This window comes from Parus major, chromosome 2 (genome assembly GCF_001522545.3).
Source record: "Parus major isolate Abel chromosome 2, Parus_major1.1, whole genome shotgun sequence".
Taxonomy (NCBI): Eukaryota; Metazoa; Chordata; class Aves; order Passeriformes; family Paridae; genus Parus; species Parus major.
Window position 1 is genome coordinate 36,967,374 of NC_031769.1, and position 15,265 is coordinate 36,982,638.

The following is a 15,265-nucleotide window of genomic DNA, read 5'->3' on the forward strand; positions in this document are numbered from 1 at the left end:
TCTTAAGTCTGACTTTGGAGAAGGTCTGAATCCTAAGTAACCCCAGCTGAAGAATGAATGTTTGACAATGGATGACAAACCCCTTCCCAGTTCATAAAAAGGAAAGAGACTTGCCCTAGTCATGTGTTTCAAGATTCTGTTTTCAAGCCTTTCTACCCTCTGGACTTGGACCTGCCTTCCTTGGGGTAACTTTTTCTCAGGTTTCAACCAATATCTTTTTGATCATGCATCCTGGATGGCTCTAAGTGTTCTCCTACTGTTTACTTTGCCACCTGAAACTTTCCATTTCTCAAATCACCTCTTTCTGTCACAATATCCCAAATGTTAATCATGAACTATGACAGAATCTCATCTTTTTCCACATATTGATCTCTGCAGCATTGCGCCCATTACTCAATATTGTTTGTTTCTTCTCCTATGCAGCTCCTTCTCCCTCTTGCCTATCTTAGAACAACACACCTCAGTGTGTGGACCAGAATCTTTGTTTTCTTACTGCAGTCCTTACTCCTCATTATCCCTACTGCTGAGTGTCACTGCATCTGCTTCTTTCTTTTTCTGAATGTGTGTCCTCTCCTTATTTCTTGCCATTTGTTTTGGTGGCAATACCATCTCCAACAGCACTAATTTAGCACAGGAGAAACAAATGATCCTACAAATATCCCAGGCTTATCCCTGTGTCTTGTGCCTCGCTGGCTTATCATACTAGTAAAGCCTCTCTTAATAATCAGGACTCTAGAAAAATAGCCAAAATATTTCTGCACCATTTTTGCATATAAATGATGCATGTTTTCTTAGCTCCCCTGTGAAGGAAGTTTCATTCTTACAGCCTTTTCAAGCCCTGAAGAGATACAGATTAGGCATGTCAAATAATTCTGGAATAAAAATTCCTTGCCCCTGAGAATTACACAAAAGAAAGTACTGTTAAATGTATAAAAAAATCTTCATTCCTTTGGTGTCCAAAATGTTAATGGTTTCCATATAGTCCATGTTATCTGAGATCTTCAGACATTCCAACTCATTTATTGCTGCTTCTCAGAAAGTTTACATTACAAATTTACTTTATTAGAAGTGTTTATCCCTGCATATGACTCTGGTATGAAAAACATGCTAGAGAATAAATTGAAGAATGACAAATAACTTATGATGGACTATTTGGCTAGAATTGTGATAGTGAAATCTCTATTCAATAACAAAAAAATAATTTTATGTCCTGTCATTAAAACAAGTGATAAGAGTCTTTGAAAAGGTAATGCAGATTGATGTACCTGTAAAATAAAAATTATGCCATATGCTCAGATTAATTACTAAACCATAAAAATAAACAGATTGTCATTTTGGAAGAACAACATCTATGCAAGTGATGAAATTCTGTTTTTGGCAAACAAGGTATTCAAGCAGACAGAATATAAGGACTGAGGTTCAGTGATTATTTGATTTGCAATTTAGTGCCTTTATCATCAATTTAAAAAGAAACAAAACATCTGAGAAAATATCCCATAGTTTTAAAATTACTGCTTATTGAATGATGAGATTTAGACATGTTTTGTATTGGTGTGTAGACTAAGGTGAGAGATAATAATGCTGAAGTGTCTGCAGCTAATGAAAACATAACACCTTCTATTGGGTGGCATGGCTCACTGCAAAAAAGCAATATATCACTGTCCTGAAAATGACCAGGAGGAATAGGAAAATGAGCTATTGCTAATTAAACCTTTTATGTAAAAACACGATTGCTAATCAAATCTTTATTACCCCACACTGTCACATTCTTTCTTCTTCATTCACACTTCACCCTGTAATCCTTGGAGTATCAGCTTTACAGTTGTTTTATAGGCTGTGGTTTTTTGACATGAGAAAGGATTAACTTGTGACAATGATTATTCAAAGAAGATATCAAAAATAAAAAAGTAACCATAGATGAAAATAGAATGGTACAGTTAAACCACATCTGGTCATTCTGATAGCTAATTAAAACTCATATTTAAGTTACTAGCAAAACATAAGGTGATTCCTCAAGCTGAAATTTCATCTTTCTTGTGACATCTGAAAACCACTTTATTAAAAGGAAAAAAATGTTATTCAGTAATGACCACAATATGAGAAGAATTCATTAAAGAAAGGAATCATGGCTTTAGATTTTAATTATTTAATTGCTATGAAATTTGCTATACAACCTTCATATAAAATGAATACTGACGATAAATATTAGCCTAACCAAATATCTGATTAAAAGCCAACAAAATAGTTTTTGTAAAAATTCTGGGCTAGTAGATAAGAATACTAAATTTTTACTAATGGAGTACCATGTAACAATTCTATTTTTAATTTAAATACTTATAATTATTGCAATATTTGTGCAATAAAGTGAAAAAGAATAAAAGATATTTGAAATAGAAAAACATTCTTCTTCTATCATGTAGGGAAAGATCAACTGAACTTATAATTTTTGTCAAAGAAATAAAGAAATCAAAGCAAGCACTGACAATTTCAATACTCTAAATGTAAATTAAAATACTTCAGACAAAAGGCTTGAAGGCAAGTGATTCTCCCACCAAGGGATGATTTTCACTTGTCTCCAGGTGTAACATTATGTGCACTGATGGGCTGATCAACAGAACAGAACTTCTCCCCAGCTGTAATCAGGAGTGATTGATGGTTGGGACAAAAAAGTTGATTATCATGACAAGTCTGCTGATGCAGAGAAAATAGGCTATGCTGGGGAAAGGATAAAACCTGTTCACAGACTACCTTATAAAATCTCCTTTTGCAGGGATAAAAAGAAAAATATATACCCATCCAAAAATTGCTAACATAAATTAATTCAGTACATTTGCTATGCATTTGTATCTAAAGTTATCCCACCACAACACAATGAGACCTATCTAAATACCAAACAGACCAAATGCTGGTATTTTTAAAATCACACTTTGATCACCTCATCAAACAATTATATATATTAAAGTACCTGTATGGTCTACCAGTAGACCATTACCTCAGTTTAAATACATGATTTGAATTCATAATTCAGATTTTAAAGTCCATGAGGGAGGAGTTAGGTGTAAGTGCCACATCGAATTCTTTGCTGAAAAGAAGTCAGTCTCTTTTAACTACTTAAAACTTTGAAAGACTTCACTTTCAATGGAGCTAAAAAAAAAAAAGCACAAGTGTGGTCAACATGCCCTCAAAAGTATAGTTCGAATGTGTGCTTTTTTCTTACAACATAAAGCTTTTAAAAGGAAGTATTGGGTTGCACTTCCACTCCTTCAGAGGATAAGGCTCCCAGCTGTTAGCTGTGATGTAAGTAAGTACACAGAAAAGCAATATCTCCAGAGACTGTAAAAGACATGAGAGGAGTGATAAAAGAACTCAGGAGCAGAAAAAGTCAGGCCTGGAGGTTCTGAAGTGGAATTTGTTTACATCAGGGGCAGTTGTTCTTAATGGCAATTCTTTCAAAAGGAAATATTGTATTTGCTCCAAGAAGAGGATGCAGAGAGACAGTGGAGAAGAATATATTACAGGTGCCTAAGGGAATGCAAATTTACTGACCAAAAAGAGAAAAAAAATGGTGTCCAGAGTCTGTGTAACATTACCTGGACAGATTTTATGGGTGTTGGAAGAGAGTATCATCAATCAAAGGCAAGTATAAGCACTACTTTATGCTTAAAGCATTTTAAGAAGAAATTATGGGGGGTGGGGAGGTGGAATTGATAAAAATACAATTTGCTGCACATTTTCTTCACTTACTCTTTCTGTAACCCAGACTAGCATATACCCCTGTCTGTTTGTCTTTGGTTCTTTTTTATGTCTTTATCAGGGCCTGAGAAAGTGAACCAGGAGTCACTGCTTGGTAACTGGAAGAGACAATGTTCTGCCACTTTTACACTGAAATCTATTATCTGTACCTATTATTAATAACCCAGAATCTCAGATTCTCTCCTGTATGAATTCTTATTTTTAAAGGTAAATGTGAATGTAAGAACTTAAAACATACCAAAAAAATGCTAGATGAAGGTTGCACAACAAGGAGTTGAAAATTTTTCTTTCCTTTGAAGTGAGGACTTGCTTATGGAAGGTGGTTTCTGTAAAGACTCCCCAGCAAATTTATTTCTAAATTTCAATTGCTTGTTACAGTGACTGACTTTGCACATTAACTGAAGAAGCTGACAGGAAAAAACCTGCCCCAAACACAAGTGTAGGGCAAAAAGTTGGGAGATTTCTCTCCTTGCAGCTTAAACAGGCAGATTTCTCCATGAATGTCACAATATAGAACTGCACGAGAGACTTCCTTGCCCCTCTTTTGTATATATTTTCCCCTGTCTGTACCAATTCCCTCATGTATAAAATGGCATTTTCAATGTAGAGTTAAAAAAAAAAAAAATTAAGCATAGTCTTCTTTCCCACAATTCCAGCCAAAAACTTCAAAGAAGCTCTTGTTAGCCTCTACCTGCCCAACTTCAGAATTTGAATTTGATTCACATATTCCTCCACCCTCCTCCAGGCACAAAATCTGACTCTGTTGTAACCCAAAGAATGTAGTTACAGGACTAAATCCATTAAAACAACTGGAAACACATTTGTAATTTGCCTGGAAGGCATATCAGTGAGTAACAGATAATCCACTGAAAGCAGATTTTGGAAGATCTAGGACCTATGAGACCATTTAGGCCTGCATGCTGCCTCCCAGTATAATGTTTACTGATGCATTCTTGTATATTAATTTCATCATTTCTGAGAGAAAGGAAATTTCTGACAGTAACACACAGATGTGGAGGGAGGTTGCTTTAATTTCAGACTTTCTGTCTTATTAACTGCTATCACCTCTGCCCTTCCTTCAGCTCTTTGCAGTTCTGAAATCCACACCCATCTAAAGTAAAAAAGTTGGCTCCAAAAGGGAAAATACTGCAACCGTTCTCTTCAGTGCCACAAGCAGAAACCTTTTAAACTAATTTGTCTTCATATTCCACAGTCAGAATACTGGTCATTAATCTTTTGCAACTTATAAACAGGACTTTCAGAGAGAGCAATTGCCTATTCACATATCATTTTTGGCAAACTCTAGTGATTTAAAAGAGATGTCAAGCCTTCTGCACAATTGACTTGTTTTATCAAAATAAGTGAGCTTCAAAAATGAAATAACCTAATAGGATGAGCAGAGGTAGGAAGCAAGAGCTGCCAAATGAAAATAAAAAAAAGGTTTGACATAATCGAAGTCCTACACAGCAACACCTGATGATCAGCTGAATGTTTTCATCTCTCCAGGATCATGTTTCTGTAGTGACTCTGATATTCGGCTGACCTAGACATTAGACATTTGTCCTCAACCCTGCTTGTTCAGGGACCAGGCAGTTGAAAGCATTAGATTTTCCTTTCTCCTGGATATATAAAATAGTTTAGATTAGAAAAGTCCTTTAAGATTGTCAAGTCCAACTGTTAACCCAGCATTGCCAAGTCCCTCATACAACTTGAAGGATGGTGACCAAACCACTTCCCTTGGGAGCCTGTTCCAGTGCTTCATTTAGCCACTCCCTCTTCTACCACCACTGCTGAATGTGGCTAAAGAGTGAATTTTGGGAGGAAAGTATAAGTCTTGTAACGTGAATACAGTGGACACCAAGGCACTCCACCTCTTCCCACCAGCATCAGCCTAAGAAAACCGCTGACAACAAAAATATTCTTTCTTAAAGATCAGTCACTTAAAACCTTCCTCTTTCCTAACTGCCTTCTCGACCTCAGGCAATGTCCCTGGGGGCCTGATACCCCCAGGCTGCTCCATGCTCTAGGACAGTACAGATTTTCTAGACAAAATAGGTTACTTTCATTAAAAGAGAGGAGATAAGTTCAAGGATTATCAAGAGTTTGTGTAGTGAGATTGTCTAGCTAACTCTACAGCTTGCACACCACACAGACACCACTCACAGCAGTTACTGATGGGAACACAGAAAATTTAGATTGCTGCCAGTGCTTAAGAGGCAGAGAAATAGTCACAACATTATTATGTCAGTCAGAGGACTCAGTTTAACACCAAAAGTACTCCCAAAGTACTCTGGAGCTCAATAATCAAAAGTACTTCAAAGCTAAACAAGGTACTCTGTGAGATACTAATAATTTCTGCTTCTAGGTTGTATAGATTCATAAAAGTACTGTATAGAAAGTGAAAATTATGGTAAAAGTACTTTATACAACAAAAGGAAAATTTCTGTGCTTTCTACTTAAGCATTTTTGAAATGCTTTAAGAAAATGGAGATTATGTGAAAATTTATTACTACTCTTAAATTCAGATTCTTCTGGACTTCATAAACTATAAATTAAGTTACTTATTTCTTACATGAAAAAGGTTATATATAAGCAAATAAGGATTATTTTCTTTCAAAAGAAGTATTAAAAAAAACAGAAAATAAAAATAATAAAAAAAGTTTGAATGCTCTAGTACAGAAACAACCAGAGTTGCACAGGATCTGACTGCAATTCATATTACAATCTTTAAAACTGCGGTCTAGGAAAGAGAAGGAGAGGAGGTAATACTCCTAAAATATGCAGACTAAGCCTATAAAAACAGACTCCACTGAATGTCATACTGGGCAGAGGATATACCAAGTTGTTTCCAAATTTTTTCATGTAAGCAATGTAAATGCAAAATATTCAGTGCTATTTGATTAGACTACTGGAATGCCAAAAAATCAAGTAATTAAATACTTTGTTAACAATCCTTTACGGTTTTTATATTGTATTGATGCAAATGCCAGGTACCCCATGGAAATCTCCACACTGATGATTTTCTGTGATTACTTGCTACTTTTTACAGTGAATACCACTGACCAATACCTCTAGAAAAATATCCACTTTAAGTGTATTTCCATTCTGACTTAAATTCTGATTTCAAATAAATAGCATGTGCAGTTCTGTAACTGGAATTGGTATTTATATTTCTCCTTACTTTAACTCCATAATACACAAAAGATAGTGCATTATAAGAAAGAAGTAGTATATATACAGAGAGACAGTTACAGAAATATATAGATTATATATATATATATATATACATGAATAAGTTAAATCTGGGTGAACTTTTATCTATGTTCAGGTACAACTCCTGCAGTACTGTACCCTCATATAATAATACTGATTTTAAGGGGATTCTGAGCATCTGTAAATATTTGCACAAAAGAATTATCCTTAAAGAACCAGGCTGGTGTATTCATACAATGCAGATACATTGGTTTGGAAAGACAAAAAATAAAATATCCCAAGATAATCAATCAATCAATCAATCAATCAATCAGTAAAAGTGCTTGATGGCTGATAATACCTGCCAAAAGTGACTTTGCTTAAAAAAAGCTGAGCTCTATAATTCAAGCAGAAATTACTTGGTTTATACCAAACCAGGATTCTAAATCTTTAGCTTAATTGTAAATCTGAATCTAACCCATAACTGGAAGTAAAATAAAACATGCAAAGAATAAGGCCCTGTGGTTATAGCCACAAACAGAACAGTGATTGAAGTAAATAGCACACTGATTGCTTCAAATACCATTTAAGCCTATGTCTGCAAATTGACCAAAACTAGATTTCTCAACAGAAGGGTGAAACACGAAATAACTTCTAGCATTTAACTGTACCAGGCTTTCCTGTTTTGTAATGGTCCAATATTTTAAAGTTCCCCTCTCTTTGCAAAACGGAGGCCACAGGCCAGGTGTCATTGGGCATGGATGAGGAGACTTCTACTATTCACCTTCCAAACTACAGAGAGAGATTTCTAAATTAGTCAAGCAAGATGCCATATAATCTCTCTCTCAGGTGTGGGATTACATTCACCATCTCTTGTCCAGCCTGAGAAACAGGTGCCTAATTTGTGAATACTCCCTGCCAACAGGCACCCCTCAACTGTCACTACATTTCCTTCCAGAACTTCACTGCCATCACAGTTAAAATTGTTTCATGAAGCAGTCCAACAAAAATTCTCTTAAATCAAATTGAATTAGTCAAATTAATTTATCTATCAAAATGAAGGAACACAAAGATCGATTGGTCATTAAACTCTTATTAACTCCCTTTCAGATATGGAAAGCCACCTATATTTTCCTGGTCATTTTTGCTGTACATCTATCCAGTTCTTTCTGCTCTCCCTGGCTGAGTGATTTTTTTTTACATCTTGTCATACTAGTGGATGTGTTCTAAATTCTGCAACTATTTATGCTTTCATTGGAGTGTGATGACCACTGTTATAAATAATTTTTCACCTGAGGCATTGCCAATTTTTACTTATAGAATCATAGAACAGTTTGAGTTAAAGGGACCTTTTAAAGGTCATCTAGTTTAGCACCTCTGAAAGAAGCAGGGATATCTTGAACTAGATCAGGTTGCTCAGAGGTCAGTTCAACCTGCTCCTGGATATTTCCAGGGATGGGACATCCACCTCTTTGGGAAACCCATCCTGGTGTTCTATCACCCTCATTTTAATTAAATTATTACTTACGTTCGATCTAATTGACTCTCCTCCAGTTTAAAACCATTACCCCTTGTCCAAAGGGTTGTTCCCATCTTTCTTCTAATTTCTGGAAGGCCACAGTGGTGCCTACTGCATTGCCTTTTCCAGGCTGAACAACTCCAATTCTCTCAGCTTTTGCTCACAGAGGAGGTGTTCAGGCCCACAGTGTCCCTCCTCTGGACGTGCTCTAAGGTCCATGTCTTTCCTGTGCTGAGGATTCCAGCACTGGACACAGTCCTCAAGGTGGGGTCTCACAAGAGTGGAGCAGAGGAGGATCCCCTTCCTTAACCTGCTGCCACTTTGGATGCAGCCCAAGACTTGTTTGGCTTTCTGGGCCACAGGTGCATATCACTGGGCTATGTCCAGCCTCTCATCCCCATTCCTTCTCTGGTAGGGCTGCTCTTGAATATTTGCTGTGGAATATTTACTTACTGAGAAATCTCATATATGAGGGAAAAAAATTATCATAGGATTACTTGGGTAAGTTTTTATTTTTTATTTTTTTTTCTACACTGGCCATCGTATTTGGATTATGATTCATAATGCCATTAAGCCAAACACTTACTCGTTTTAGTACTTGTGCATTTACTTTTTCCAGTCTAAGCACAATAGCTCATGCTTTTATTTACTGCACTTGTCAGAATTCCAGACTGTTTTCTCCAGCTGGAGATACTTTTGGACCGAGATCTGGAACTTAGCACCATCCATCAAAAGGATCCTGCCATCCCACCCTTCATCTAGATGTCATCCACTGAACTGGCATATGTACACTCTATTCTGTCAGGCACATTGCTAATGAAAAATCAGAGTAGCAGTAAGCATGGAAGAAACTCTTGCAGATCCTGACTTGTTGCAACCTTTTTGTTTAGAAACCATCAGCAGCTACTCTCACTGCAGTTGTGAAACCAACTTTTAATGATTTCACCTGGACCATATTCCCCAACTTACTTTACAGGACTGTCACATAGGACTGTATAAATGCTTGTTAAACCCAAAATTGTCACATCTATTTATTCCCAATTATCCATTAGGACAATTACCCTGTCAAAGGAAAAAATTAGATTCATTTGACATGATTTTTCTTGACAAATTCATGTTGACTGTTTATTATCACTTTATTATACCTTAGGCCCTTGGACGTTGATGCATTAATCTTTTGTTCTAGATATCAAGCATAGCTTAAATAAGATATTAGTCCTCTGGTTCTGCTTCTTTCTGCTCCTTCCCACAAAAGTTAAAACCATAGTAAAATACTGGAGAGTTATCCTTATCCTCAAAAAAATCCTTCACAGTTGTTTTAATGGAAGACCACCTTTTGAATCCTGTCAAATTCATACAGTGGAACAATAAATCAATTCAGTTATACCTTTGTTTCATAGAGATGGAGAAAAATAAGGTAAAGAAAAAACCAACAAATAAGGACTGATGAGCATTCCTGATATGCAGGGAAATATTACTGCTGTTGCTATTTAAGTCAAACAATAATTTCTGGCTCATATAATTGGAAATATTTTTAAAGTGTATCATAACGGAATTCAAATCTTGTGAACGCATCAGAATTCTGCCCAACCTTTCTTTAAAGGCAAACTGGGTCATCACTCAGCCATCTCGTTAAATGAGAGGGAAGAAAAAAGGTAATCCCTTTGCAAAAAATTGACCTTGTTGACAGACACTGAGAACTATAACTTCATCAAATAATCTCATGAGCAAAGGAAGATCAAATAGGCAAAACAGGAAAATTCAGTAACCTTTTTTTTTTTTTTCTTCCAGACTATAAGCAGAAAATTTATTCCTACAGCTACCTATAGGCACCTGAATTATCCTACCAAAGTCGGCTGGACTACATTTTACAGATACTTTTAGATCTTAGAGATACAGATTTAATGTTTGCTACAAAGCAAGCCTTTACTGGTGCAATAGCTCTCAGCAGCTGCCAACATCTAAGTGGCAACCTAGGCACTTGCAGCTAAGCATATATTTAAATGTATCACCCTAGATCTAATGCACAATGTGAATCTAAGTGACAGATCTAGATTTCTCTGAGAAAAAAAAAATTGGCTTGAAATGGACTCTACAAAACATACCTTTGCTGTTCTAATGTTTTTGCTCAGCATGGAGAGGCTTTGGTTATTTGCACATTCCTCCCTTCCCTTGTATGAGATTTATTTTAAAAAGAAATACTGAACACACAGCTGCCATGAAGATTTACAGATAACTCCTTTACAAAGAAGCTAAATTATTTTAGACTATTGTACTGCCTTTTCTCATCTTTTTTAAATGTGTTTTTGATACCATGTAACCAGAAAAAAACAGCTCTCCTGCTCTAAAAGAAATCTCTAAAGGGAGCAAATTGTGTATTCTATGCAAAAAAGAAAAATCCCACAGACCAGTTTTATTGTAAACATTTTCATAATATTGTTGTGTAGCAGGCAAATGGAATTTCTATTCATTACTCTCTGATAAAACCTATCTCCCGCATCTAAAAATAGAGATATATTGATAGAATAGACACAAAGCCTAGGTTCCTAGACAGAAAAGTTATTTATTATTGTTATGGATTTAAATCGTGTTCAACAAAATATGATGAAAATGAAAGCTAGGAATATTGAGTAAATGAAAACTTTTTCATGATAATAGCAGAAAGAATTATTATGTGTGTGCTTGCCATTCACAGTAAACTTATCAAAAAATGACAGCTAACAACTCTTTTTCTTCAAAGCACTTTTTTCTTTGAATCCCAATATTAAATCTTAAGTTTACCACATTTTTGCTTCAAGCACAGGTGGACATTTCAAAATTACCTAAGCAATGGAGGAAATAGCTCTGCCTATTCCCCTCACGTTGCAGAAAAACATTCCTAAACTGCAGTGGAACTCTGATGACAAATTATTTCTTGAACACCTCAGCAGAGCACTTTGTGATTTTCAGCAGTAATAACTATAAGCACTGGAATGAGAAGACACCATCATAAAGATATCCACAAATCGCCTCTGTGTGGTAGTGAAAAGGGCAAGAGATATCATTCCAGGTTAATCAATGGGTAGATTTTGGATCGTAATCTCTCCATCAATCAACACTGTGGTTGCTTTAAAAATCTTGGGCGAATATTAAAAGTGGAAAATGAAACATATCATCAAGAAGGTCTCCCCATTCTGTAGAGATAATATTGATCTATTAGAGAGAGGGGAGCATTAAAACAACCTTCTGAACAGTCTTGGCTATTTGAGTTCAAGCCTCTACCACCTGAAGGTCTGAAGGGACAGATAAATATCTTCTAGTCTTCCAAGAGTTTTCTGTGAACAGCTTAAATTAATAGATGTCTTCTGAAATCAGTTTTTTTGACACTGTATGTAGCTCTGAATGTGGCCTCTGCTTCCTCCCTCTCTCTCTTCTTCAGAATCCTTACTAAGGGCAGCAGAAAAGGAGCAGTATGGGAGCACAGTATTCCTCTGAGTGAAAAGTGTCAGTGTCTACTGATGCTTTGTTTCCTTCTACGCAGAAGGATTTTTACTTTGAACATTTTATTCTGGAAAAAGCCTAGATCTTCTCAGCTGGAAAATTTTCCACTCCACATATCAATCCAAGTGGTGTAACTGCTAATGACTAAGTAACTTTACTGATATGTTCATCTTGTCTTTTGTCTAGATCTTTTTGCAGACAAACAAATGGTATATCCTCTTTGAAAGGTGGCATTTCACTCTGATGTGTAACACTGAAGTATCTGATCTCTCTTTCATACTGTGTCTGGATCAGTGTGACATGCTTTTTCCTGATACAAAGCTGAAAAAGCTGAAAATTTTGAGTGATAAACTGGGCTGCTCAGTCGGTAAGATCCACTGTGGCCCAGAAGTCTCCATCATCCCCTCCTCATGAATGACTCAGTATCCACAGTCCTAATATTGGTATCTGTCTTCTAGATAGAAGAGCCTAATTTGACTCTTCTATTTTTATCTGTGAGGGACATGACAGTTCCAGAGAGTGTATTGCCCTTCCTTGCACCACTCTTTGAGACTTATGTCAGTGTTATAAGAAAAGGTGTCTATTTGGTAAATGAACTATTTAACCTGGAGTCATCAGTAAAATTAAATATGTGATTCTGGTCCAGAAATTATGATTGCAATATTTTTGAAATTTCTAAGGGGTAAAAAGCTGAGGGGAATGAAAAGATCTACAGTGTTTTCACTCCCAGATGGGAAATCCCTAAAATTAGGCTTCAGGGTTCATATTAAGTTTTTGACAAGCTCATGGCTTTGATAAGTAATCAATAAACTAAAAATAGTACAAACTGTATTTAAATAGGTGCCTTTAAAGAGGCAGGAGTACAAAAGATTTCACTACTTCCTATGACTAGAATTAGGAAGGAACCTCGTGGATACTTTTGGGCTTGACCTCACTGTAAGTTAAAATATTTTTATTCTGACTGGAGTAACTTCCATATTTAAACTACATAGTGAATTAAAGACAGGGGAAGATTAGCTCCCACTAGAAATGCCCATGTAAAGAAACTTCCTGAAGAGACTAGAATAGCAGAAAAAAATACATTGTACCATGTCTGGTTTGGTCTGCACATACAGTGATTCCGAGAAGGAAATAGAAGAGCTAAAACCTAAGAGGCTTTTCTGTGACACAACAGGAATTACTTGGCAAGGAGCACCACAGCACAGCTCCCTTGGGTAATTATGGGAGACAGGTTTCCTTGGTGTATTAGAGACCATCTCCAGTTCAGCTTGTTCTGTTTCATTGCTGGAGGAGTGAGAGCATGCAAGGTAGGAGGCAACTGAAGGAAAACATAACCAGAACTGGTAGAAGAATTAGGATCCAGCAAATTTACCAGCGTTATTAGCAGTAATGGATCAGTCAATTTTTCCTATTTACACACCCAGTGTGCAGCACAACTGAAGCTGATGAGCTTACAGGGATATATTGGCAGGGAAAATCTGGCTGGGTGTATAAACACTACAAAGCCATTGTGTTTATTTGAAACATCCTACAGCCTTTTCATCTGCTGAGCGACAAACTGAAATCACAACGTTTCATTTAGGTTCAATTTCTGAAAATTATAGCACATCTTAGAAGATAAGTACATATTTCTAATCTGATAGAAAATGATCAACTTACATCAGAATTGAATCTCAGCTGGCAAATGTTGCATGATATGATTTGCTTTCTTCGATGAGGAAGAGGAACTCCAAATGTATGATTTATTACAGCTTTTTGAATTGGGTCCATCTGTGAAGAGAGAAGAAAAATAAAAAGCTTTTGCTGTTCCACTCTGTGCTATGTAATCTAAAATCTCAAAACAAATTCTGCATCATGCATATACCATGATATACAGAAACCTACTATTTTTCTTTGAAAATGAGTATTTCTTCTTCATGCAGTTATATAAAAAGATTATGCAGAAAGAAACAAAGAAAACTGTCATTAGCTTTCTTGAAACACATATCTTTACTTCAATTTTGTATGCATGAATCTCCCTTTACTGAAGAAAGGTATAAGCTATAAATGCTGAACAGGTTTACCAATCCAAACACCAATTTGTAATTTTTATATCAGAGAAAAGCTAGCTCAATAAATAAAACAAGAATATTTTAAATAAAGTTACTAAGAAAAGGATTAATGAAAATGTGAAATATTATTATGTACATAGAATTTCAGAATAGCACACAATACCTCAGTATTATCAAATAACAATAATAATATCCCATGAACCAATGAATCTCTTCCTTGAAACAACATCTATACAACTCATGAAAGATAACAATCCTTCAAAGATTATTTTCACAGTCGTTTGGAGGAAACTATTTTGAATAAACTCTACTTTAAGGATAAATTTGGACTTTTACGAAAAGGATTATTCTGAGCCAACTTCTACCACAACACTGATCTGATAGTGTCTGTAAGTCAGGATCCCTTTTAAAAAAATGTACTATTTTGTCAGAGAACATCACAAAAACTACTCAAGAGACTTTTTTACTTGAAGGATTGAAATAACTTTCCCCAAATTCATTGAATAAATGCTTCTTATTTATTTTTCACAAAAAAAAACTTTGACAGATACTTTTAAAATCTGGTAATAGCTTTGCAGCAACACTTAGTTAAGCCACTGATATTATTGATCTTTAAATTGTTAAAAAAAAAATCACATATTTTAACTAATTCTGATAACCAGTATTTACAGAGCATAATCTGCCTATGTCATGAAAAAGACCCCAAATTTCTCCATGCCCATGTTTCTGTGATTCACTATTTTCTAGTCTGTTGGCAAAGGGATATTTGATAAATAAAGAATCAGAGCTTCTCCTTAGAGCAATCAATTATTCATGAAAGCTGTAATGGTAGACAGTCATGGCCTCTGTTGCAGTGAATCCAGAACAGATCACTACAGAATTTTTGCATCACATGACAGCTGTTCAGTGTCAAATATGAAATAGGTCTTTAAATTAATTACTGTTGAAAAGAAAATAAGATTGATTAAAAAAAAAAAAATTAAACACTCAGATACATATAAACCCTCCAAAGAAACCAAGAAAGACAGCAGAGCTTTATAGAACTGAAGAACAGTCTGGAAATAATTCTCAGTTTGAGCATCTTCAATTTGACGTGAAACACCTCATACATTTGTGTACTGACCAGCATAAAAGGAGCACCAATACCCCCTATAAACGAGGCATGCCACTTTAACATAACCCAAAGTAACACTGGTGACTAAGGGCAGAGTACAGAAAGCTCTGAAAGACAACAGCAAGCTGTGTAAGACTCTGCGGTGATCAAACCATG

The 15,265-nt window shown here is 35.8% G+C and overlaps 1 protein-coding gene across 2 annotated transcripts in view; it reads right to left on the minus strand.

Moving 5' to 3' along the window:
• The window catches only part of ZNF385D (zinc finger protein 385D), a 410,782-nt gene that overhangs the window by 78,927 nt on the left and 316,590 nt on the right, over positions 1-15,265 (minus strand). For both annotated transcript variants that reach the window (XM_015619763.1, XM_015619766.3), the window contains one exon: positions 13,604-13,714. In XM_015619763.1, the coding sequence (XP_015475249.1) occupies positions 13,604-13,714 (111 nt within the window). The remainder of the gene's footprint in view (positions 1-13,603; positions 13,715-15,265) is intronic.